At 38.0% G+C, this 27393-nt stretch overlaps 1 protein-coding gene across 3 annotated transcripts; it reads left to right on the top strand.

The window, feature by feature from the left end:
• The first annotated feature begins 686 nt into the window (after window positions 1-686).
• Window positions 687-27393, top strand: CBX6 (chromobox 6). 3 transcript variants are annotated; one of them, XM_075182840.1, is made up of 7 exons: window positions 687-862; window positions 9617-9660; window positions 16729-16794; window positions 17192-17258; window positions 18766-19441; window positions 23886-23949; window positions 24649-27393. In XM_075182840.1, exons 1-6 carry the CDS (start codon window positions 725-727, stop codon window positions 23918-23920), a joined length of 1026 nt encoding a protein of 341 aa, XP_075038941.1. In that variant the 5' UTR covers window positions 687-724; the 3' UTR covers window positions 23921-23949; window positions 24649-27393. The 3 variants fall into 3 exon arrangements, with proteins under 3 accessions (XP_075038941.1, XP_075038943.1, XP_075038940.1); XM_075182842.1 differs by lacking the exon at window positions 23886-23949; XM_075182839.1 differs by lacking the exons at window positions 23886-23949; window positions 24649-27393 and having other exon boundaries at window positions 690-862; window positions 18766-22278.

The following is a 27393-nucleotide window of genomic DNA, read 5'->3' as shown; positions in this document are numbered from 1 at the left end:
AAAATGATCTGACATATTAAACTTATCTGATAATTTTAACAGAACTAGAACTCATCTACAGTATGTGTAATAGATTAATTCTATGGGGGGTATTCAATTGTTAGCGAGATCCCAGGAAAAACGAGCGCTCAAAATATATTAGCGTTAATACGGTAATATGTGCGTAAATACCGTTCATACGGTAGTTTACTCGCTAAATTTCATCTCGCAGCTATGAAATTCAGCGAGTAATTACCGTATTAAGGCTAATATTTTTAGAGCGCTCGTTTTCCGGGGATCTCGCTAACAATTGAATACCCCCCTATGTCTCCAATCACTTTTCTCAGCAGTGACCCAGAGCCAGTGATCTAACTGAACTAAATGAACTACTGAGTGAAATTAGTGAAATGAACTCATCTTTTGAACTAATCTTTTGTGTGAACTAGATTAGAATGAGCTAATCTTCAAAATGAACTAGATTTCCCATCACTACATAAAAGAAAAAAAAAAAACGCGAGCACGCGTACTTTAAGTGACGCTCCTGCAAGAAAGCGCCGCAGAATGCCCGAGAGAGGCGGGGACTGTGCGTGACGAGCTCCGACGGGTGGTGGAGCGAACGGCTGGAAATAGAATTGAGCACTTTAAAATAGGCGTGAACCAGCCAGAAGCTTGGGCTGGAACATTGACAGAGAGAGTGGGCGGGATTAACACGTTGCCAGAGGTAAGGGGCGCGGCCATAGTCGAGATGACAGCGGCGTCTTGGGAGGGAGGAGTTATCCGCTTGCTGCTAGTTCTGGCCGCTGACGCGCTGAACATGGAGCTGTCTGCAGTTGGGGAACGGGTTTTCGCCGCCGAATCCATTATTAAACGGCGCATAAGAAAGGTGAGACCATAGAATGGCTTCTTATTGTATTGCGGCAGAGTTACTACACCGGGAACGTCACGTCATTCTTACCTCCGAACTGCGCAGTCAGAGTCCAAAGCGCAGGCCCCTGCAGCAGCGATATGGCGCGGCTCTGGTTCTGCATCTGTCATGTCGTTTCCATATATCGATCCTAAATACGCGATGATATTCAAAATGGAAATTGTTATCAATTGTTGGCTCAATGCCACCCCAAGTGCCCATTTAATTGCGCATCGCCCACTTGTGTGGTGTCTGTCAGTAGCGTCTGTTTTACCAGCTGTCTTCACCAGTATATTGTGCCATCATACACGGCAGACCTGCAATATGTTTGTTTTTCTACTGTATTAAGACTTGAATGTGTAACCTTTTTTTTATTTAATTGTATTAGTTTCGTTACATTTGTCTTTTATTCGTGACATTTCACACGTAACCATAGGCATGTAGGTTTCCTGCTGTGCCCCCTATAGTGTGACCTCACACGCCCTCAGTCTACTGACATTTTTTCATTTTCTTCAGTTGTATTGTTTGTTTGTTCTAAATTAAGGATTCTTTTTCTACGAAACAATCAGACTTTATGATACTGTATCTAGTCGTTAACTTGTGCCAGATCTTTATTATTTTAATCCTTACATTGTTAAATTACAAAATAATGCTGTGAGTCCATAACACAACGTTTTATTAATATTCGAAAGTACTGTCTGTGGCAAACATACTCTTAAATTGCTGATTTTATTTGTTGTACTGTAAAGTTTAAACGGGAACTTGTCTTGGTTCATGCTAATATTATTATATAGCGTAAGTAAACATTACATTTTTGGCACTAGGCCAAAACTAAGTGTAGTTTTCTCTTTGCTCTGCTTACTGTCTGTCAGTTTAGCACCCAATCATTGCTCTAACATATCTTACAGTGTAAGCTTTGTTCTTGCAAACCTGATTTAAAGTATAAACTTACATCATTAATTTTATTGTTCCAGCCTATGTTTAGGGGACAATGTTTTATAAAAAAAAATGACTTTTGCCGTTTGTATTTATTTTTGAATGCAAGAAACAGTTCTCATACAGCTCATTTGTCATGTATGGACCTGTTTGAACATTTGTGTGAATTTAATGCAGTGTTACAATGCTTGTCCATTATGAGAAGGCAAGTTGAAAGTCATTTATGTTGCCCTAGTTATGTGTAAGCCATTGCTCCCTAAAGACCATTTTAGGCTTTGAAGGGCTTGCTGCAATGTCTTCTCACACTCATGGCCTAGTCCAGATAATTTTCAGAAATCTGTGTAAGGTAGACCTAAAATGTATTATTATTTTTTTATTTTAAGAATACTCTCCTATCTCTAGTAATGTATGTATCAATTATAAATGCAGAAGTTAGTAGAGCTTAGAAGTGAAGAGGTAACATTTTTATCTTCGGGAAAGTTTATTTGCTCTGTATATGAGTTCATGTCAGTAAGAACATGCATTCTAAAATGACTGATAACAGCAGATGATGGATTACAGTGAAGTAGACAACAAGTTTGCATACAAATATGAAATATTGTAATTTTTGTCAGTATATTAGAATGCCAGACAATGTCTTTAGATCTATCAAATTATTAATTTACATTTATTAACTCTTTAACAAGTGTTTCAGACACTATCTATCTGTGACAGGATGGCCTGCCTATGCCACCCTGTCTGTCGCTGCTGGGTTTACTTTGCCACCGTTCCCTTTTGTTATCCCAATTGCGCCTTCTAACCGCAGTAGGAGGGGCTTACAAATGCTGCCACCACTGGACTGTTTACCAGCATCTAGAACCGGGTTTCTTCTGTATAACTGACACTGTTAATCTACCCCGTTACTGGTGTACCTAGGCTGGTGCTCCTGACCTCTTCCTATAGATCAGGGTTGCTGTGGATGGATGGATCCCCCTGGCCTATCACACTGGCAGAGCTGCTGGCTAGCGGGCAGAGCGGTGGTGCTGAAAAGCTGGGTCCAAACCTCAGACAGCCGCAAACAGATTAGATTTTGAATCTAAGCTGTAGGTCACATGGGAGATGTTTTCAAGCAGGTCTTTGAAGCAAGTGATGTTTATTTGCAGTCACAATGATTGATGGTATCAGTGATCAGGTCAGATGGAACAAGAAGAACAATACAAGACAGAGCTTTTTATACAGATTTGGACATAGTCTCAAAGGGTAAGCCAGCCCCCTTGAGTTCTGAGCTATTTTTAGAATCAGGGTGCAATTTGTTTATCCAAACATGGATTTACATGCAATGCAAAGCTAACAATATTTACACTTATCTGTGATATTCTAAAACTTGCTCTGATTGTTTTTAGACACAGGAAATCTAGTAGCACGTCCAATTAAACCTTCCTGTGCCTTCAGGTGCTGGACCCTCACATATCAAAAGGTCTAACATGAGATTAACATGGGTACTTTCTTCAGACAGTCGCAGAATACACATTCCCAAAGAAAGGTACAAAACCCCAAACAAGTCCAACAACTCCACTTCACAATACACAAAACTTCCTCCACAAAGTCTTATTGTATTCAATATGTACCTCAGAAATCATGCATTTCCTCTAGCAAGGTTAAAACAAACGAGTTTCTTCCCTGTTCTCAGAAATAAAGATTTCTGAGCACAAAATATACACTATCAAAAATAAGTGCATTTGCAATTATAAATAAGTGCCCTGTGCTATTTCCCTATACCATAATGTATACCATAAGTTACTTATAAGTGATCTAGTCACACTGTCTTTAAATGTTACCATGGTCCTTTATTCACACAAATGGTAAAATTTTTGTTGCTCCACTACACCAGTATGTAGTTTTGTCCCTTTGCACAGACGAAAATGAGGTACATAAAAAACCAAGAGTAGAGTGAGCACAGTGTCCATTGCTGAACAGTAGAGTGCTTGAGCCTAGGCTAACTTGCTCTATACCAGGGGTCCTCAAGCTACGGCCCGCGGGCCACATGCGGCCCGCTGAGGACATTTATATGGCCCGCCGGGTGTTTATGCCGCCGCTGCCTGTCTGTCATTTTTTTTACATGATATATGCAGTGTGCATAGGAATTTGTTCATAGTTTTTGTTTTTACTATAGTCCGGCCCTCCAACGGTCTGAGGGACAGTGAACTGGCCTCCTGTTTAAAAAGTTTGAGGACCCCTGCTCTATACCAATTCAAGTCTTCTGTGTAGTCTGGAGGAAGCTGGCCCAGGAAAGAGAATAGCATATAAAGAGCATTATTTCCATGTTTTTTTGATGGAGTAATTTTTGTCTGCAATTGGCAATTTAAAAAAAATAAAAAAATCACTTAGACGTTTTTATAAGCTTTTCTCAATTACTCTTTTTTTTTTTTTTTTTTTTTACTGAAACCATGTCTCTGGTTCCTGGGAACCCTTCCTGTAACCTGAGGCTGAGAGATGGGTTGCCACACTGGCAATTGTCACTGACTGAAGCCCATCGGGAGCTGTTCCATTCTTTCCTATTTGCTAAATAAAAAGAGAATATTGGATTAAGAACAGAATGTGCAAAGCGAGCAACCTCTGTAATACAAAATTGTGAATTAATGGAACTGTTGGTTACTTTTTTTTTTATGTACTGGAAATGTAAATTGCACCTACAATGTAAAAACCACATGGGGTATCCCCACTAACAAACATCTTTTGAATGAGCACACTCTTGAAAAGCTTTAATGAAAATCGCTGCCCAAAATAATAAAAAGTGTCATTGTGGCTAAACATCACCATTGAAACTTGTTGGCTTCTCTGCATCATTCATGGTTAACACTCTGCTTGCTAAGGTCTGCTCTTTTAACTAAGGCTCTGTGCACTTTGTACCTGTTAGCGCTCCAATGCAGTTGCATATCGCTCGCCTCAATGCTCTATGAATTGGTGTCACTTATAACTTCTTTAATATTTTGTTTGTTACCTTCAAGGCCAAACTCTTTCAACACAGTCACCATCTTCATTGATAAACTTGAGCTATACTTTTATATTTTACGTTAATAGTTTCTGCAGTACTACACATGGAACTAGATTGGCTTGTACACACATTGTTTGTTTAGTTTCAAGTGTGGGATGTGTAAAAGGAAAAAAAAAAGAATACTTTTTGACTTTGGGAAGGGTTTAAAGCTTTTTAAATCGTTTTGGAATACTGTAGCTCAAGTCATGCTTCAAGTGGTTGCCAAGCAATCATTAAAAAATTATGGAGTCCTCAACCGTAGCACATATGTTTGCCAGCCCTTTTAAGGTTATTTTTCCTTACACTTCATTGTTACTTGGTTTAAAATCATTATAGCCTGTGAGATGGGTTAAATCAGTGTTTGCTAACCTGTGACACTCCAGGTGTTGTGAAACGACAAGTCCCAACATGCTCTGCCAATATATATATATAGCAGCTTATTCCTGGGACTTGTAGTTTCACAACACCTGGAGTGTCACAGGTTAGCCAACACTGGGTTAAATAGTGCTTTGACAGTTTAAGAACTCTCGTGCTATAAGTCCATATGTGTAAGAACAATTTCCTTTGTGGCAAACTTTTCACTCACCAGTAATATCTGAAAAAAATGAAACTCTCCAGATTGGTGGTCACAACCAGTGCATTTTTTGTACGAAAAAAGGTGCCAGAACTCGCACAACATAGTCAATCGCTGTACACACACCTACACAGGTCAGTTGTATAATGAAACTTAACGGTCGCCGCCCACAATAAGCTCTCAGCGCGCGACCAGTCACAAGCTGAGCAGTGCCATCACAGCCAGCGCGGACGAAGTACGCATGTATCGGACTCGACACACAAGCAGCCCGCATGCACCGTTTTAATGATTTTGCCGCCGACCTGCTACTCTCGACAGGGCGATTCAAATCCACGTGGACCAAACATCAAATGTTTAAAAGTTACTTTTAAAACTTGGAAAATCCGTCTAAAAAAGTTGCCTGAACTCTGTTCCTGTGAGTTTTATGGCAAAAAAAGCACTGGTCACAACTATTAAAGTTTTTTTTGCATTTAAAATTTGTATTTTCACCATCATTTTTGCTCATTAAAGAGTAGTGTGTATATATAAGACATGAATACCTGCTTTTCATGAATTGTGGCTCTCCTGAATAGGATGTCCGTGTTCTCCCCAGCACCTATTTCCCCGGTGCACCACCTGGCTGTTTTTACTTGCCACCCGAATCTTGGAGCCCAACAGTACTATTATAATATAATAAACCATTGTTTCTCCTATTATAACAGGCACTGTGTTAGACCACTGACCACCAGGCTAACCAGTCCTGACAGGTGTGGGAAATAAATCTCCAACATTTTTCATTATTATTGTATTACAATTGTCCCATCCGGCTGCTGCTTATTGCCACCTGACTGGCAAAATTTTCTGGTCAGAACACTGAATGTGCTATACTAAGACAGAACTTTGTAGTATATTAATAGTATTCTCATGGTATTGCATATTATCAGATATTAGTGGCAGGGAAGCTGAAATCCAGGAAAGCTGTGAGCATAACAGTTTGCAGACAGAATTCTGAGAAATACAGACTGTTCAGAGATAGTGGTCAGAGCTAAAACCATTTGTTACTCAGCATTTCCTCATTCTTTATTTGGTAGGTGCAACAGGTGCCAGGCAGTGGGTATAAAAACATAATATGCTTAAAAACACACAGGTGGTTGACAAGTAGGTGTTGACGTGAGACAGCTTAGAGTGCCCTGGTTGTGAGAGCTTACAATCTCTAGAGGCCCTTAATACCAGCAAATGCACCACATGCGTAAGGAACCGTACACAGGTAAATATAATCTAATGGCAAATACAGTGAAGAATATTTTTTATAATATATATCTTCTGCTTGTAATAGTGTGGAATCTGTTAGGTTGCTGTGGTCAACACTATTTTCTGTTGTGCTGCTTTTGAAGTGGTTTCCGTATAAGTTCCCCTAACTCAAACAACCTGAAAAACCTTCAATGCAAAATATGTGTGGGTAAAAGATCTACGAATTGCATTAATGAAAGAAGAGTGGGTGGAGATATTTCTAAAGCACAACTGTGTTGTAATATGTATCAATCATACAGAAATTATGACGAACATGATGCACAGAATGTATTAACATCTAGCAAACTGAATGAAAGATTGTCCTATGTTAAAACTTTTTTCTAGATATAACTTTTATTTTATTTAATTAAACAAGTTATAGAATTTAATATTGAGATTGTTTTCCTGCCACAGATCTTCTAAATAATTGTCCTTTAACATTTGCCTTCTGATAAATATGTAGCTAGATTTATATCCTTCTCACAGGTAGAGCAGCAATAGCTCAACAGTGGAAGAATTCCAAGACCCCGTTTATATATCTAAAATTCATGCAAAAGCGCAATGTAGCTTTGAAATTAAATTCATAAATATTCTAGAAGGGCGTTGTACCTATTTGTTAAATAACAAGTCTATACTACAGAATTAGATAATAAAGAGATTAGACTAATGAACGGCAGTCTGATGCACTTCAGGGGCCGCATAGGTGGCGCTTTAACCTTCAAAAGGTGCTGCACATTCCCCGTATCTCAATAGTAAGTTAAAACGATACATTTACTCAAATAGCATAGCGGACATCTTAAACGAGTATTGCAATAACAATGTTACAACTGTATACATTTTGAAAGAGGGTAAAGTAATGCATTTTTTACTTTTATCATTAAAACCATTATTGTATTTACCTTTTGCCTGTACCTGTTACACCCCAATGATCCAATACTCACTAGATGGAAATTCAATGCTTTGGAAGGACATATACAACTTTTGTTTCTTTCCATATTATTATTTCTTTTGTAACTGCATAACTTTGTGTCTCCTTGTGAGATCCTATAATTGTTAATTTTATTACAACCCATGTTTTCTAATTGTACAAGTTTGCTGCAACTTTTGTTATCCTCCCCTTCCATCCCTTTTTTTTATATCTGTATCCTGCAATTTTTTAAAAAATCCATTAAAATAACAAAACTATTGGGCAAAAAAAAAGTCCACCAAACATCCCCGGTAAAGCCAAGCAGGGATAATTACTATTTGTTATTTGGACAAGTGTGTGTGTGTGTGTGTGTGTGTGTGTATATATATATATATATATATATATATATATATATATATATATATATATATATATATATATATATATATATATATATATATATATATATATATAATTAAAATGTTATTTCATTTTGTTTCAACAGAGAGCCAAATATTACTGTTCCCTTTCATATTAATAAATTCAGTTATTCGGTTTGTATGAATGCAAAATTTGTCTGTCATTGTCTATTTTACAACACTGTCTGTAAAGGTGCCTACCAATCCTATTCTGTCAATCCTCTAACTCAGGAGTAGGCAACCTGCGGCTCTCCAGGTGTTGTGAAACTACAAGTCCCAGCATGCTTTGCCAGTAGATAACCAGCAGATAGGTGGCAGGGCATACTGGGATTTGTAGTTTCACAACACCTGGAGAGCCGCAGGTTGCCTACCCCTGCTCTAACTGTTGAATACATGTATGTATGACACCTGGGTGGGTAGCCCCAAGGATAATGCCATCTTGCACCATTTAACACTGTGGGCCTGAGTCATTAAGGCAAAAAAGGAGTAAATGTTCTCTGGGACACACCATGTTATAATGAAAGGGGTGCAAATCCGTTTATTATTTTGCACATAAGTTAAATACTGGCTGTTTTTTCATCTAGCACACAAATACTTGATAGCTTTATTATTATTATGAAATTAAAAGTTGATCTAGGACATGTCCTACCCCAACTATGAATCTGTCCCGACATTTTAAATTTATCTCCCCCTCTAATGTAACATGGTTTTGCCCAGGTGCAAATGTTACTCCTTTTTTATGCTTTGCTCTCCTTAATGATTCAGGCCCTGTGTCTTTATTCTATCATCCGTTAAATAATGTCTACTGATGCTGTCCGTCTAATGAGCTCTGATGCTGCTACTGACCCTCTCCAATGCGTCACACATGTTGCCAACCAATTACCTACTTGGTGTAATGTACCAACTCCAAATAGTATTTATTCTACTGTTAACCATTTTATTACCCCCACACTTAACGCCCAGGGGCTTTCAGCTCCGATGGGTACCCCTAGTTAGGTGGTCTGCATTTTTTGCAGACCCCATCTCCCTAAGTAATGTGTGTCTTTAATGCAGGGGGACGCTACGCTATGGATTCCCCTTCTATACTGCCACCATCCCTGACTGGCACAGTCCAGTGCTGGTTGGTGTAAAATCAGGGGGACCCCATGCCCATTTGCGTAGGGAGGGTGGGCGCGCGTTTTTAAAAAAATATATATATTTTTAGTCATTGGACCAGCTGGCATTGCCCATTTAATGCCAGCATTGTCACTGTTGGCAATCAGTGTTGGCATTTTCAGAGTGTCGGGCACAAAGAAATATTGGCATTTAGCCTACTGGTATGTGCAGTATACAAAATGTTCTGATGTGTTTATATCTAGCTGACATGGTCCATGGCTACTGTAACGTAGTGCTGACTTTTTGTTTAACCACTCGCTATACATTTCCAAACAAATATGACCCTCCATATTAAAGAACTTGGACCGTATTGATAAATAAGAAAACATTGCTGTGTTTTTTGTTTTAATTTGACTTGAACCAAATGATGCACTTGTAATCAAACTGAAAAAATGTATGAGTAGAAATTAAAGCTTGTCAATGTATGAAAGCATTGAGTCCTTTCTGTCTTTTATTTCAGGGCCGTATTGAATACCTTGTGAAATGGAAAGGTTGGGCTATAAAGTAAGATCCCATTTATATTTATTTTTCTTTAACACTGTTCATAGTTTTTTGAATGTTAAAACTATTTTTATTCTTAACATCTTGACCACTAAGGACACATATTTCTGTAACCTGTGTTCAGTTGCTGATAAGGGAACTTTTTTTTTTTTATGACACTGGACTGGCACACATCTAGCCTGAATAAGCCCATTAGTTTTATCCCCTTCTCGAATCAACTGACCAATCTGCTTCACTATATCTTGACATTCAGTCTAAGGGGGGCAGATGATTTTCTCAGTGTAAGAAAATACAGTTGAACAAACATTGAACAAGATCTGAAGTCATCCAGAAATAAGCTACATCTACTACAACATGACTCTGCACTTCTTTAATGCAGTGGACATTGCATCTAGGTATTTCTGTTTTTCCCTAAGTTTCTTACCCTTTATTCTTGGATCACAATGTTTAACACATTGCTTTTCTTACATTCATTTCATGGCATTATCTTTAGAATTATATCACCCTTTTCCCTTTCTGCAACACATACCTTTGTCCACATTATCCATTTATTACTTTTTTTTCCTATTTATAGTCACTAACTGTAACATCCTCTCACCAGAAAATAAAAGGGCACACATCTTACAATCCTATCTTTCTCTCTGCTTCTATTAGCTGGTGATATATCACATAATCCAGGTCCCCCTCACTTCTCCCACACACACATATCAGAAGATGTCTGAAATTAAACAAACCTCAAATACATCACCTGTCTCCCATCTCTTCCAAAGTGCTTTAAATGTGCCAATTTGGAATGCACTTTCTGTTTGTAACAAACTTTGCTCCATACACGACCACATCCTCTTAAACAACCTCAATCTTCTGGCAATAACAGAAACATGGCTTAAACAATCACACTACCTCACCTGCAGCCCTTCCACATGATGGCCTCTACTTCACCCACACCTCCAGACCTGGAGGCAGACAGAGAGGTGGGCTCCCCACATTGCACGTTCAGTTCCACCAAATGTCCAATCACTCACATTCGCATCTTTTGAAGTACATGGTGGTCTGATTTTTAATCCAGTCTCTATACATGTTGTGATCTATCATCCCCCTCCCCTGGACCATGCCAACTATTTCTTTAACATTTCTCTGCATGGCTCCCTTACTTTTTATCATGTGACATCACCACCATCATCCTGGTTGATTTCAACATCCCCCATTAATAATCCACATTCCAATTCTGCTTCCAAAATACTCTCTCTAACTGTCTCCCCCAGGCTCTCCCAGTGGATTTAATCCTCTACTCATTGGGTTGGCCAATACTTTGATCTGGTTTTCTCTAGTCTCTGCTCAGTTTCTGATTTAATTAACACTCCTTTTCTCCCATCTGTGGTCATCACTTTATCAGCTACAATCTCTTCCCCAGTACTTTAACCTCTCAACTGTCAAATTCCTACCAAGCCTCCTCATACCTGCAGAAATATTAGCTCTATTATTTTTCATCAGTTTTCCAACTCTCTCCAACACCTTCTCTCCCCAATTTCTACATTGTCCTCCCCTGATATGGCAGTACCTCATTTGCATCAAACCCTAGAGACAGCACTTGATCAAGTGACTCTTCATACTCTGTTGATTTTAATGTTAGCCGTGGCACACTAAAGTAACATGAAATCCAAAAACTTTCTCGGCGTAAGTATTGTACATCACATGTACTGTATATACCACTCCTTTTGAAATGCTCTGGACAAAACAAACATAATTCCAATCTCTCATCTGTTTTCAGGATTCTAACACCAAAGCCTCCTTAACACATTTAATGTTCTCAACCCTTCCACAGCAAACCCTCATCCTACTATCAGTGGCCAACATCTTGCTTCCTACTTCAAAGACAAGATTGATGAGATACAACTTGAAATGGTATCATCATCCCTGACAAGCATTTGGTTCAATTCTTTCCCAGCACCCTCTGACAGTCTCTTCATTTGATCCCACAAATGAAGATGAAGTATCCACTCTTTATCTTCCTACCCTACGTCCTGTCCTCTTGATTCTATACCCTCATTAATCAGTAGTTCCCTCTCTCCTGTGCTCATTTCACTTCTAATTAAAATCTGTTCTGCCTCTCCCCCATTCTGCGAAAACAAAATTCTGGCCCTAATTCTCTCTCAAATTACTGTCTGCTCCAATGCCCCTCCAAGCTTCTCGAGAGAATTGCCTACACTCGCGCCTCACACTTTTTTTCCTCCCAAAACCTATTGGATCCTCTTCAATGGGGTTTTTGTTCTCAACACTTCAGAGACTGCATTGACTAAGGTTGTCAATGATTTGATCACTGCTAAAACTAAAGGCTATTATTCTCTTCTAATTCTCCTGGATCTCTCTGCTGCATTTGACACTGTTGACCACTCTCTTCTCATACAAACGCTACAATCTTCAAGACACTGTCCTATCCTGATTCTCATCCTACCTATCTAATCGCTCTATCGGTGTTAATTTCTCTGGATCCACCGCTGCTCTGCTTCCCTTATCAGTTGGAGTACCGCAAGGCTCAGTACTAGGTCCTCTGCTGTTATCTATCTATACCATTTGTATGGAAAACTAGTAAGCTTCATTGGATTTCAGTATCCTCTCTATGTGGATGATAACCCAATTTATCTATCCTCTCCCCATCTGTTTTGGCCTGCTTTACTGGCTGTCTTTGTCATTTCATCTTGGATGTCCTCTCACCAACTCAAACTCGGTCTTTCAAATACAGTTATATTATTGCCACCCGCCAACAGAAGTTGCCTACCTAAAATTTCTATTTCTGTTGACAATGTGATCATAAATCCCACCTGACAAGCTCACTGCCTAGGTGTGATCCTTGACTTGGAACTATTCTTTGTTCCAAAGATCGATTCTATACTTAAATTGTATTAAAACATTTCCAGAATACACACATATCACACAAGACACTGTAAAAACTTTAATTCATGCACTCCTCATCTCCCACATTGACTATTTAATTCCCTTCTTACTGGTCTTCCCCCAAATCGGACTCTCACCCCTACAATCTATTTTGCATGCAGCGGCTAGATTGATTGTCCTTGCAAGTCATTCTTCGTCTGCTGAGTCACTCTCTACAATGTAACATACAAGGCCATCAACAAAGCTGTACCATCATACATCTCACTTGTCTCAAAATATCTCCCAAGTAGACACCTCCATTCTGCACAAGATCTGCATCGCTCATCCTCCCTCATTACTTGCTCCTGATTACAGGACTTCTTTTTTTTTTCTTGTGGACTGCGCCAAGTTTGTGGAATTCCCCCTCTCGCACAAGAAGACTGTCCCCTACTCTTAAAACCTTTAAGAGTTCTCTAAAAACCCACCTCTTTAGGCAAGCTTATAAAATTCCTCAACCACTACTTTAATCTCTTTAGGTTACCCTATTACGACCCTTTAACACAGTAAACAAGACGACAACCCTCTAACCAACATTGCTTTGTGACTGGGTCATATAGACCACTAAGCACTCTTTACCTTTGCATTCTGGTGGGACCAATATGCAATATATATTACTTAACCATCAAACTCCCATTGTCCTATAGATTGTAAGCTTGCAATCAGGGCCCTCTTACCTCTGTCTACAATTGGGGACAAGCACAGTGATAAAACAATATAAAGTGCTACAGAATTTGCGGGTGCTATATAAATATATGTTGATAATAAGTGGTATTTCATAAAATGAAAAAAATAAATGTAAATCCTACATGTGAAATACATACATGAGTATTCTAACTTAGACTTAACAGCCAGGCAGTTGAGGATTCACTGTGTGTGTGTGTGTGTGTGTGTGTGTGTGTGTTACTGTGCTGCATAGAAAATTTTATAAGGAAATGGGTAAAAATAAATAAAAATTATAGTAGCAATGATTTGGGTTTTTTTTTTTTTTTTTTTTTTTTTTTATTGACCCAATGAAGAACCAGAGATTTAAGAAGTGGGATTGATTTTCACAGAAACATGTCGGCGAACAACTTAAATTGTTTTACTAATGGCTTACTAATAGTTTTACTAGTTGTTTGTCATTCAAGAAAAAAAGGCAAAACCCTATGAACCTGAGTCATTAAGGAAAGCAAAGCAAAAAAAAAAGAAGAGGAGTAACTTTGCACCTTGGCAAAACCAATGTTGCTTTGGAGGGGGAGGTAAATTTAAAATGTGGGGACATATTTATAGTTTGGGTAGGGCATGTCCTAGATAACTTTATTTTTACACCAACATTGAAAGTTTACCAAGTATTTGTGTGCAACCTGACAAAAAAGCCAGTATTCATCATCATCATCATCATCATCATCATTTATTTATATAACGCCAACATATTCCGTAGTGCTTTACAATTGGGGACAAACATAGTAAACTAATAAACAAACTGGGTAAAACAGACAAAGGGGTGAGAAGGCCCTGCACGCAAGCTTACAATCTATGGGATAATGGGAGTTTGACACATGAGGTTAAGTCTACATTTTGCGTTTCGGCCCAGCCAGACTGCAAAGGTAAAAGTGACTCCTAAGCTAAATGATCCTGTTGCACAACAATGTTGGTCAGGGGGTAGTTGTCTTGTGTGAAATTGTGTAATGGGTGGTAATAGGGTAAGGTAGCGAGGTTAAGAGAGTGGTTGAGGAATATTATAAGCTTGTCTAAATAGGTGGATTTTCAGAGAACGCTTGAAAGTTTGTAGACCAGAGGAGAGTCTTATTGTGCGAGGGAGAGCATTCCATAGAGTGGGTGCAGCCCGAAAAAGTCCTGTAACCGGGAATGGGAGGAGGTAATGAGTGTGGATGGGAGACGCAAATCTTGTGCAGAACGGAGTTGTCGAGTTGGGAGATATTTTGAGACGAGAGGAGATGCATGTTGGTGCAGCTTTATTGATGGCCTTGTAGGTTAGTAAAAGTATTTTATATTGGATTTGGTAGAAATCAGTCAACCAGTGTAGAGACCTACAGAGTGATTCAACAGAGGAATACCGATTTGCAAGGAAAATCAATCTTGCAGCAGCGTGCAAAATAGATTGTAGGGGTTTGAGTCTGTTGGGGAAGACTAGTAAGGAGGGAATTGCAATAGTCAATGCGGGAGATAAGTGCATAAATTTAAGGTTTTTGCAGTGTCTTGTGTGAGATATGTGCGAATTCTGGAAATGTTTTTTAGATGTATGTAACATGATTTAGATATAGAGTCCATGTGGGGATCAAAGGATAGGTGTGAGTCAAGGATTACACCTAGGCAGCGAGCTTGTGGGGTGGGATTTATGGTCATGTTATCAACAGAGATATAAATGTCAGGTATGCTCTTGTTGGTGGGTGGAATTTTTTTTAACTCTGTTTTAGAAAGATTGAAAGATGAAATGGCAGAAAGACAGTCTGTTACACGGGGCAACACAGTTGTCGAAAGATCAGGAGAGGATAGATAAATTTGGGTATCATCCGCATAGAGATGATACTGAAATCCAAAGGAACTTATTTGATTTCCAAGAGAAGCGGTATAGATAGAGAACAGCAGAGGACCTGGCACTGAGCCTTGCGGTACTCCAACTGATAAAGGAAAGCGGAGCAGAGGTGGCCCCAGAGAAATTAACAGTGAACGAGCGATTAGAAAGGCAGGATGAGAACCGGGATAGAACAGTGTCTTGAAGACCTAGGGATTGCAGCGTTTGTATGAGAAGGGAGTGGTCAACGGTGTAAAATGCAGCCGAGAGATCCAGGAGAATTAGGAGAGAGTAACGGCGTTTACTTTTAGCAGTTATCAGATCATTGACAACCTTAGTCAACGCAGTCTCTATGGAGTGTTGAGAACGAAAGCCAGACTGAAAAGGATCCAACAGGTTGTTTGCGGAAAGGAAGCATGTGAAGCGAGTGTAGGGAAGTCTCTCTAGAAGCTTGGAAGGGCACGGGAGTTGAGAAAAGGGACGGTAATTTGAGAGCGAGTGTGCATGTGCAAAATAATAAACTAATTTGCGCTCCTTGCACTGTAACATGGTTTGTCCATGATCAAATTTACCCCTTTTTTTTTTTTTTTTTTTTTTTTCTCTTGCACTCCTTAATGACTCAGACTCTACATGTTCATCTACAACTTATGCAAATATATATAATATATATTTTTTTTTTCAAATTTGATGCTGATTGAACAATTGTGTGTTGTTGTTTTTTTTTTGGGGGGGGGGGGGTTTCAAGTACAGGAATTGCCCTAGCTACGATCTGATACAATATTTTTTTTTCCCCTATCCTTTCATGCCACTGGCAGGCAAACATGAACTTTATTATAGACTATTTTGGGTCTGAAAACGTACTGTGTAATAATGTCCAGCAACAGTTGCTTGGACAGACACAAGTTTTCTGACAATTCTGTACAGGACAGTTTGTAGTCTGTCATCTAGTACAGGTGCTGTTTCCTATGCTTGAGTCCACTTGTCTACTGCTTTGGGAGGGGTTCTAGAGATATAAGGAACCTAGTACCTTTTAATATTGGCCGAAAAAGTGCAGGCTTTGAGATGCTATACAAAATACTAATATGTAGCGCTATCCTACTATAACCATGTATTTTTTTTAATTTATTTTTTGTTAACTAGGAGTTTTGTTCATTTTAATATACAATGTACTAATATAATTTGATGGTTCCACTTAGGAATTGTACAATATCAGGATTCAATAAATGCTTGTTTGTTAGATATCTCATACTTGCCAACTCTCCCGGAATGCCTGGGAGACTCCCGAATTCCGGGTAGGTCTCCCAGACTCCCGGGAAAGCTGTCAATTCTCCCGCCTCTGGCCACTTCCTAGTGAAGCGGGCAATTTCAAAATGATGCAATTTTTCCGGGAGTCGCATAATTTTGGCCCATCCCCTGTGTTAAAATGACGCGTTTGCATCATTACGTCACAGGGGGTGGGGTCAAAATGACGCAATCCACTGAGTCCCGCCCTCTCACACCCACCTCTACTCCGAGACTCCCGGAGGCCAGTCTTTAACTATGAGATATCTGTAATGTTTCTTGGATATGTATTGACCTGAATACATTCTTCATAACCTGTATTCTGATGAATAACATGTCTGCAGGTACAGCACTTGGGAACCAGAGGAGAATATTTTGGATTCACGGCTTATTGTGGCTTTTGAGCAAAAGTAAGTTATTTTTTTTCCTTGCTACATATACTAAAGACTACTTTACAATACTACTGTTATGAAACAATGCTCTTTAGCTCTGCATTCTACACAACTGCCTTTTTTTTTATATTTTCGGACTGTGTTGATTCGAACTCTTACACAGTTTTACCTTAGATGTATTAAACTTGAATTGATAAAAGTTTATTTGTGCTAGGTATTACAGAAAATATCTAAATTTCCTGACAGCAAGGTATATTATGCATGCTTTGTTAAAGAATGCAGGCTAGCTGTTTATAGTGGAACATGCTTATATCATATGCTCTGTATTTATGTACAGGATATTGCTTATCAACAGCACATCTTTCTTATGTACTTGTTTTGTTGCTCTACTCACTCATTCTCTCTCTTTATACAGAGAGAGGGAGCAGGAAATTTATGGACCCAAGAAAAGGGGCCCAAAACCAAAAACATTCCTTTTAAAGGTAATTGTGTAATTCTCTCAAATGAGCTTTTTTTTTTTTTTTTTTTTTTTTTTTTTTTTTTTTTTTCTTTGTATAACCTTTAACATTCTGTTACAGAATGAGCCCACCAAACTGATTTGTTGAGTTACATTGGATGTTATTAAATACTGTTTTTGCTTCGATAGATTAAGAAATCTTTGTTCTACTGGCAGAATGACACTTATTTTGTTTTGGTGGAAGGATGAATTTAGCCATTTTCTGGTTTTGTTGTAGGGATATGCTGTAATAGTAGAGCAAAATAAGATATTGTGCTAATCTTTTACTAATATTTGACCTTATTTTGCTCTATTTTCAGTCTACTCTGCTGCTACGCTCATTTTGTGATTATTTTTGTATGGGTGTGGATGTTCTACAATAGGTGAAGGTGTTGTACATGATAAGATCCCAAGCATTAAACCTAAACAAAAGAAAAAGGTACCGTGAAGCAATCGAGAGACAAGGTGTTGAGGTGAAAGATTTAGATTCAGTGAGGAGGAAATGCATGTATGCTTGTGTTCAATGAAGGGCCCCATTGGTAAAAATGTCCCTACAGAGGAGAGCGTAAACTTTTTTTAAGACCTAAACAGGGTAAATGGTGTGTAATGTGAGAGTAAGGTTTTATATTTGCAGGTGCCACGATATGTGCCGGTACTCTGGCACTGTGCCTTCTGTTCTCCAGACAAAGAATGTTTGTGTTTGTTTTTGTTTTTTATTCATCCTGTAAGATCCATCTAAAAGAAAAATCTGTGAGTGTGATCGATTCAATTCTCATAAGTATCCTTAAGAGCAGTAGGGGGAAGGGAAGAAATGAGTAACCAAAAGTGAATTGGTGTATGGTGAAATGCCAGTGATCCTATTAAAACAAAACGTCAGTCTTGGATTGTGATGCCGTTTCATTTTATGTTGGTAATCATTCAACTAATTCCAAACTTTATTGTTTATTAATATAGCAACAATCATATGCAGGACAGTACAAAGAAGGTTATTGGTTACATTAATTCCTGCCCCATAGGAGCTTACAGTCCATGTTCCCTCTCTCTCTCTCACTCACTCACTCACACACACACACACACACACACACACACACACAAAGATCCATTTTGTTGCAAGCCAAGCCTACCAGCATGTTTTTAGACGGTGGGAGGAACCCAGAGCACCTGGTGGAAATCCAGACAAATACAAAGAGAAGATGCCCAGCACTGTGAGACAGCGATGCTTGATTGGTGTTATGCTCAATTCAATCCCTGTTGATACTCAACAAAAAACAATGCAAAGGGCCAGGAGCAGATATCGGACTGATTACTTTGAACATGAAAATAAAGTCTATCGAGCAAAAACATAACTTTTAACAACTTATTTGCATTTCTAGTAATGGAAATGGATTGTAGGTTTACGTTTGTAAAATTTGGGCAACTATTTTGCCAATGTTGTAGTGTGCAAAGAAGTGGTGCTTCCTGTAATTAAGTCTTCTAACATGTCTTATTTACAGGCCAGAGCCCAGGCTGAAGCTCTTCGTATCAGTGACGTCCACTTTGGCATTAAACCAGGTTCAAGCTGTTCCCCTAAATTGCACTCCAGTGCTTCTGTGCATCGTCTAAAAAAGGACATCAGACGTTGTCATAGTATGTCTCGCCGCCCACTTCCCCGTCCAGATCCTACTGCACCATCTGGAACGAGTTCTGGCCTGCGTCCCCCTGTGTCGCCTTTTTCAGAGACTGTGCGAATCATCAACCGTAAAGCCAAACCTCGAGAGCCAAAACGTAACCGAATCATACTCAATCTGAAGGTGATTGACAAAGGAGCAAAGCCACCTTTGGGACGCCCCAAAATCCCATCCCGGAACAGAGTGATTGGTAAAAGCAAGAAGTACAGTGAAAGTATGCTTCGCAATCAGATTCGCCATCTGAAATATGGGGCCTTCTCATTGTACAACAAGCCATCCCTTCGAGGCCCGGATGATGAAAAGGCTGATGACGAAAACACTCGCCAAGTGCTAGGCGATGATGGCTCTAGTACCTCTGGATGTCCTTCCCCAGCTCCATCAGATGACCGACCTCCTAAGTTGTTGCCCGAGACACTTAGCCCTGCTGTTCCTGACTGGTGTGAATCTGAGGCGTTGGATCTTTCTATTCCACCAGAATCCTCAGCAAGCAAACGGGGGCAAGGTGAGCCTGACGAATCTGATCCCGAAGAGGAGGCTGGAGACTGGCGTCCAGACATGTCGCCATGTTCCAATGTGGTAGTGACAGATGTCACCAGCAATCTGTTGACGGTCACCATAAAGGAGTTCTGTAATGCACAAGACTTTGAGAAAGTAGCAGCTGCTGGCAAATAGGGTGGGGGGATAAAGAATTATAGGAACAAAGGATGTTCAACTATTTAAAGGTTAATTCACTCTTAAGCTATTGCTACGCCACCCTACTCATTTGCAAGATTAAGTTCATGATTCATATGTGGTGCTGTTCTGTAAGATAGTGGACATCACATTGTCTTAAATTGACTGTTAGGATAATTAATGTGCTTAGAAATAGCTCCACTTATTAATTTTAAGCTTCATTCATTTTTACTTGGTTACAATGGTACAATCTAAACTTAGAATGTGATGGCACTCATTTGGCCCAATCAGTAAGTGTCTTTGTCATCCGCTGTGGCCTTTGATCTCATTTAATATTTAGCAGAACAGCAATGAGAGATAAATTATTTCCAAATATACATTTAAGTTGCAACTTTTAAATTATATTATCACAGGTGCTAAGCACCTATTCTAATGGCAAATGTAATGTATACAAAAGGAGGTATAGACCATTATTGGCAGCATGATATATGAACGTGGCATTTAGAGAAAAAAAACAACTTTTCAGACTTTACACACTTAAAAAATGAATTACATATTTATGTAAACCGGGAATGTGCTCTACTGTAAGTAAAATAATTTCTTCCAAATGGGCACATAGCATTTTTATTTATTATGGGGTTATTTTTGCATATTTGCATTTATGCATATTTTTGTTTTCTTAAGAGCTCTTAAAATTAGAAATGCATTACTTGACCTAGTAAGGTTCAAAAAAGACTCTTCTCAATCAAGGTCATAGATTCTAGTTGCGTTGGGCCAGAGGAAGACCAAACAAAATCCCTAATGTGTTACAAAAGCAGAAGAGAACACCGCACCAGGCATTCCATTATACTTCTCATCAGATATATGTCTCACTCTGATTGGCATGAAAATGTTGTATATCTTTGTGAAGGGTGCTCCCAATCATTGACAATTATCTAATACACAAAATCCAAAAGAAAGGACAAGAAATGATTACATGGGGCACTCAAATGGAATAGAAAATCAGAAAATTACTGATCTGAGTGAATAACTGTTAAATACAACTTTATTAAACAATAATTGTAAAAGTATCTAGTAGTGAAATAATTAAAAAGTGTATATGGAAAGTATGGAGGTCAATAATAACTAATAAAATGGATAAAAAAAAAAAAAAAAATTTTTGTCCAACCACGACACTACTCGAGACTAGGTATTTTGCACTATCACTTTATAATGATATATGTGTGCCAGTAAAATAGATGAATAATAAACAGGATGAACACCTTTCAGATTAATAATCGTCATGAAATTGTACCATTAGTTCCCCTGATGGCATCGAACTAGGAGATAATCTATATATTCTTCTCCCTATCTTCTCTTATTGCAGCGCCGAAGATCAATATAAACTATGCTAGAACAGCATGACTGAGATATGACAGTCTGGAGACAGTACTTCACGTGCGATGCTATATATCGGTAATCATCCTCATATTCTCAGTACACTGCCTCCGATGATATCACACAGTTCCCTCAGAAGACTGGTCTTAATGATATGATATAAGCTGCTCTTATCAATAACAACTAAACGGCACTATAGTATTTCGGCCGGAGAAATGTCACTGTTGCAATGGATAATCTTATTGTCCTGTCTAGTGAGGTAGAAATGCTGGGCTAAATATCTATTACTGGTTATTAGGTACACTCTGTTTCCAAGTATATGTATGCCGGAGAAATAAATAGGTGATGTACAGGATAAATGCCCTTCAAATTAGTAATCACCATAAAATTATATCACCGGGTCTTATTCATCATATGGAGTTGGAAGATAATGTAAATATTTCTCTCCCTACCTTCTCAAATTATAGCGCTGGCTGATCACAATTAGCTATGTCGGGACAGCGTGAGTAATGATGTATTTGTGCATTCACATATGGCAGTCTTGAGACAACACTATGCATAGGGTACTATATATCAGTAGTCATCCCCATACTCTTGATACACTGCCTTCAGTAATGTCTGACAGTTTCCCCAGAAGCCTGGTCTTTTATAATATAATATACGCTGCTTTTTGGAGTAACAACCGCCTCCAGGAACGTCTCACAATTCCCCTAGCAGACTGATCTTATAATATAATATGCGCTGCTCTTTAAAATAACAACCAGATGGCACTATAGTATTTCGGCTGATACGTGTTACTTAGTAACAATATAAAATAATAATGTTCTATCTAATGAGGTAAAGTTTCAAAACTAGGCGTTCATATCATAAATTGTATTAGTAATGAGTAGTGAACGCTGCGTCCGCCGACGCGCATTTCGCTATTGGCTTTCTCTGGGCCCAGAGATTTATGACAATGTTTTGTCCATTTTATCAGTTATTATTGACCTCCATGGTTACTTTCCATATACACTTTTTAATTATTTCACTACTAGATACTTTTACAATTATTGTTTAATAAAGTTGTATTTAACAGTTATTCACTCAGATCAGTTATTTTTTAATTTTCTATTCCATTTGAGTGCCCCATGTAATCATTTCTTGTCCTTTCTTTTGGATTTTGTGTATTAAAATCCCTAATGTGACAGTTGCTAACTTGGCATCACAGGGGGAAACAATAATCCTTCCTGGTCCCAAACATGGCAGTCAACTTTCTGGATCAATCATTCCTATAAAGGTCTATCAATAATGGCTACAGATACTGTATCATTTATTGTAAGAATGGCATCCAGTAATTTTCTTTTTTTATGTTTGTGACTTTGACATCACCACTTTTGGTAAGGAATTTCATAGCTTAACAACCCTTACAGTAAAGAACTTCTTCCTATGATTATGGTGAAACCATGTTTCTTCCATCTGTAGTTGATGAGCACTTGAAATTTGTATGGTCCTTGATGCAAAAAATTTGTTAGGCAAAATCGTTCTGTTTTTTTCAATTTTTCTACCTTCATTCCCTTGCTCATGAGCTTATCTGCTTCTGAACCCTCACATGTTCTCTTATTTCCTTTATTTCAGTGAGGTGCCCAAAACTAATCCATATTTCTACACATAGTAACATAGTTGATGAGGTTGAAAAAAGATACCAGTCCATCAAGTTCAACCTATTTTGGATCTCCTGCGATCCTGCACTTATATTTGAAATTAATCCAGAGTAAGCAACCGCCAATCTGTTTCAATTGTGAAAATATCCCCAGACTCCATATTGCAGTCCTATTTTTACCCTATATCCACTACTATCCTTAATTTAAATTAACGGTCGTATCCCTGGATACACCTTTCCGCTAAAAATTTGTCTAACCCTTTCTTAAACATATCTATTGAATCTGCCATCACAACCTTCCCTGGCAATGAATTCCATATCTTTACTGCCTTTACTGTAAAGAACCCCTTCCTTCGCTGGTTGTGAAATTTTCTCTCCTCTAACCTTAGGGGATGACCATGTGTCCTGTGTATGGTCCTTGGGGTAAAAAGTTCCCATGAAAGCTCTCTGTATTGACCCCTAATGTATTTGTACATAGTAATCATATCTCCCCTTAGACGCCTCTTTTCTAAAGTAAACATGCCTAAACTGGCTAACCTTTCCTCATAACTTAATGACTCCATACCCTTTATCAATTTTATCGCCCTTCTCTGAACCCTTTCTAGTTCCAATTTATCTTCTTTATAGAATGGTGCCCAGAACTGTATTGCATATTCAAGATGAGGTCTTGCCAACGATTTATACAGTGGCAAAATAACACTGTCTTCCCTTGCATCTATGCCCCTTTTTATGCATGCCAATACTTTGTTTGCCCTTGCAGCTGCTGCTTGACATTAAGCACTATTGCTAAGTCTACTGTCTATGAGCACTCCCAAATCCTTTTCCATTATAGATTCTCCTAAATTAATTCCATTTAATTTATAGATTGCGTGCTTGTTTTTGATCCCTGAATGCATAACCTTACATTTATCTGTGTTTCTGATGTGGTCTAACCAGTCACTAATACAATGGGAATATTTTGTTTTGGATCACATGTCTTTATCCATCCCCAGAGTTTTATTTGCCTTTTGAGCTGCTGTCTGGCACTGCTGATATTCAGGACTCTTTCAACTGCAACTGCCAATTTTCCATTTTGTTTGCTTTCCAGTTGTATTACAATTAATGTGAAAGAAGCATATTTGGCAACATGTTTCTAAATTATCTACAACACTGGGGTTTACAGGATGTCGCATATAGGTATTAGCAGCAGTAAAAGCTCTGCTTAACATAGATTTATTTATTTTTTTGCTTTTTTTTTTTTTTTATTTTTTTCTCCAAGTGCACAGTAATGCAATGAGGAAAAGCTATAAATAAAAAAAACTTCAAGGCACATCACACAAAAAGTAAGTAAAAACAAGACTTTTTCTTTTGGTAATACAAACTCCTGAGCAATTTTATAGTTCCCTTTTATATTAATAAGTGCAAATATGCAGAAAAATGTGCTCCATCATAGATTATTACTGAATAATTACACAAAGTAACAGAGCTACATATTCAAAAGGTATAATTCCCTTTTGAAGTGAAGAATCAGAAATGTAATTGTGCATTGGTTTGTGTGTTTGTGTGTGTATAATATGTATAATATTTACATGTTCATAGAACGTGGGTAAATGAAAAAGACAAAGACATACTTTTTCAAGTATGCTCCTATTGGAAATTGGGTAGTGTTTTTTTTTTTTTTTTTTGTCTGTCTTGGTGTGTTTGTTTTTTTTTTTTTTTTTTTTACAAAATTTAAGAACTTGAACGGTAATGAGTTGCAGTAAAAAAAAAAATTACATTGTTTAAAAAGGGTGGAGTAGACCTTTTTGCTTTTTATTGAAATGTTGAATTATTATTATTATTATTATTGGCTAGAATTCTTCTTATTTTTGGGCCATAACTTGAAAACTTGAGCTTTTGAGTGAATGCACTTTTAACTATTTAAAATTAGTTGTGGAAAAGCTAGTTCAGGACCGGGAGAAATGTAATCTCTGGAATGCATTTTAGGTCTATGGTATTCTATAATTCACTGGTGCTAACGCCTATTTATATCCCTTTTACAGATGAAAGGGTGTTTGTAATATATCGGCATGGGTAAAGTGGTTAGCCTATTAGGATCTGCCTCTTGCCACAGTCACTGGTTTGCATTGCTTTCTACGCCTCTCTCAGCAATCAGAAGTTAAGACGACACCAGGTGCTAACATCCCAGTATACTTTTGCATTTACAGACCTTTATGGAGGAGGCACTTGCATAATGCATTGGTCTAGTAAACAGAGTGGTAAAGTATATAGCTTACCATACGTTTTTCTTTTTTACTGGGCACACTTGTGACTAAGAAGATGATAACTAATGGTTAGCCTTGTATTTCAACTGAGGGTCTGCAAACAAATTGGTTTTGCAACAGGAATGAAGTTTGTATCCTCTGGCTCTCTTGGTGCTATAGCCTGAATGCTATTTTATTTTAATGTATTTGTGTTTTGATGGGATTTGAAGGATTAATGGGTTGGGAGAAAATTGCTAGCTAATCTACAGGGCAGGGTGACCTATTCTGTCTGTCAATTTCTACATTGAGTCCTTTCCACACCCAGCACTTGCTGTGGATGTAAAATTAAATGTGTAATACTGAACAGGACGTTAATGTTATTTCCTGGTGCAGAAGAAATGTGCTCTTTCTTACATTGTCTAGTACTGGTTTTATTTTTCTAGTAATCCAATAATAGACAATGGTTATATAACACATTGAAACAGAGTTCCTATAGTGGTATAGTAGGTTTGCAGCACCTCTTCGGAAACTTGAATTGTTGAATGGTACGTAGAGGCATGTTCAATATAATCCAGTCAAATGTGCTCTTCTTCATACCAGTAAATAGTTTTATATTGCTTAGGCCATACAGTATAGCTTTTCACTCATTTGATTCAAAAGCAAAATCCACTACTGTTGCACAGATGGGGCATTTTTGAAATAGTGGCTGACTTGTCAACAGTAATGGTCTACATTACCATGATGTCCTAAAAAGTCCCTTAGTTACAGATAAAAGATAAAAAAACGCCTAAAAACCTTGCACTTTGAATCAACTCCACTTTCCTTGCTGCTTTCATGTGCTGTGTGTCTGGCTGGTGTTTAAATTACATAATAGAGTTGTATTGACATTGTGTATCAAGACAAGCTCTAAAGGATTATTATTAAGAATTGCACTTAGTATTCCGTCCATTGTCGCCAGAATCTTGCTCTTCCTCCTTGTGGTCTGCAGAAAAGTGTAGTAGTGTTCTCTTTAGTGAACCTAAAGTATTGTCAGTCTGAAAAGCAGGAACCAGCAGTGCACTTTCAATAGTTAATATATTATGTTTTAAATGTGTGCAAAGATGTTGACACAAGGAAAAGACTAAAGAGCTTATATTCAATATGCACTTGTGCATTGGACACTTTTCTTGATCGACACAGTGACGTTAAGGTTTTTTTATACATCTTTATGAATTCTGTTAAAACAGAATGTTAAATACAATTTCAGCCTTCCTTAGTTATACAGTGGACAGTTAATAATTTAACATAAACCAATAAAATTGAATGAATACTGTATTTGAAGTGACTGGCACAAAATGTCCAAATTCTTGTTATTGTGCAAAATTGAGGTATTTGAATTTAAATTTGCCAATGTTTGCAGAAGTGTAAGCCATAATTGACTATCCTTAAGTGTGGGGTTAGGATGTCATTGCTTTCCACCTGCTTGTAAACACCAAACTTGCTGATAAGGACATATATGAGGCTTAGAGTTTCATAACAGGTGAAAAGCCACATGTTTACATCTGCCAGTGTAGTCAGATTTTATTATAGGACTAAAGGATGCATAAGCTGTTATCTGCTGCCCTGTTATTGATAGGGAAGTAAACCCTGCATTTCTTGTGCTGCATTCCATTTGCTTCCTCTCTTCTGATTTTCGGGAAAACATCAGGGAAATATTTGTTGGCATGTATTAAAGAATAATACTCTTGTAAAGCAATTCATAGGTAGGTTGTTTGTTTTTGGGTAATTTTTTTTCAGCACCAGTAAAATCCTGTCTTATCAGCAAATGACACATGAAGGGTCAGATTATACACAGGCCAATATACTAAATCACAAATGGTATCATATTTCCTGGTCAGATGGTGACGCTATTTAACCCTCTAAGTACCAGTGTTAAGTGTACGATTTGCAGTAATAGCTGTTCTACACATGGGATGCCATCACCATAAATCCTATGGCGGCAGACACCCACGAGTATAGCATTCTTAAATGTGGACAAAGTTGCTCCTGGTGAAAACAATGTAGATGGAAAAATAAGTAGGAACAACTGAGCAAATTTTGCATTCAACATCAGACAGCAAAAGGGTTAATCTCTTTTGTGATGCAGGCTTTTATCTTGCCTCCTTTTGATTGGACAGCAGAGGCCAAATGCATCAATTCCCCAGATATTTGGTGTTTTTCATTGCAGATTTAAAACGCCAATGTCTGTATGGGCCTGCATACTAAAATAAGAAACATTCAAATGGGCCAACTTGTTTGTTCTGATAACAAACAACATTTCTCCACTTGCAGGTTGTTAGAAGATACTGTGGCATGAAGACTTTTCAGCCAAAAAAATGTTTTTTTACTTTTTTTTAACTTCCAGTTGATCTATAATTATGCAGTGTGGTAGTCTTTGGCTTAATCCAAATAATAGTTATGTAGAATAAAAAATATTTTAAATACTATGTTATAAACCTTGCTTGCTATAATATGGCTTTGTCATGTAAATTAATTTAACGTTCAATAAAATACATTTTAGACGTT

This window comes from Mixophyes fleayi, chromosome 8 (assembly GCF_038048845.1).
Source record: "Mixophyes fleayi isolate aMixFle1 chromosome 8, aMixFle1.hap1, whole genome shotgun sequence".
In the NCBI taxonomy this organism is placed as follows: Eukaryota; Metazoa; Chordata; class Amphibia; order Anura; family Limnodynastidae; genus Mixophyes; species Mixophyes fleayi.
Note: the sequence above shows the minus strand (reverse complement) of the source record. Positions and strands in the feature narration are given on the sequence as shown.

Coding starts and splice junctions, on each gene's coding strand:
- CBX6 (XM_075182839.1), top strand. CDS start 725: ATGACAGCGGCGTCTTGGGAGGGAGGAGTTATCCGCTTGCTGCTAGTT. Junction 863..9,616: donor TTAAACGGCGCATAAGAAAG/GTGAGACCATAG, acceptor CTTTTATTTCAG/GGCCGTATTGAATACCTTGT. Junction 9,661..16,728: donor TGGAAAGGTTGGGCTATAAA/GTAAGATCCCAT, acceptor ACATGTCTGCAG/GTACAGCACTTGGGAACCAG.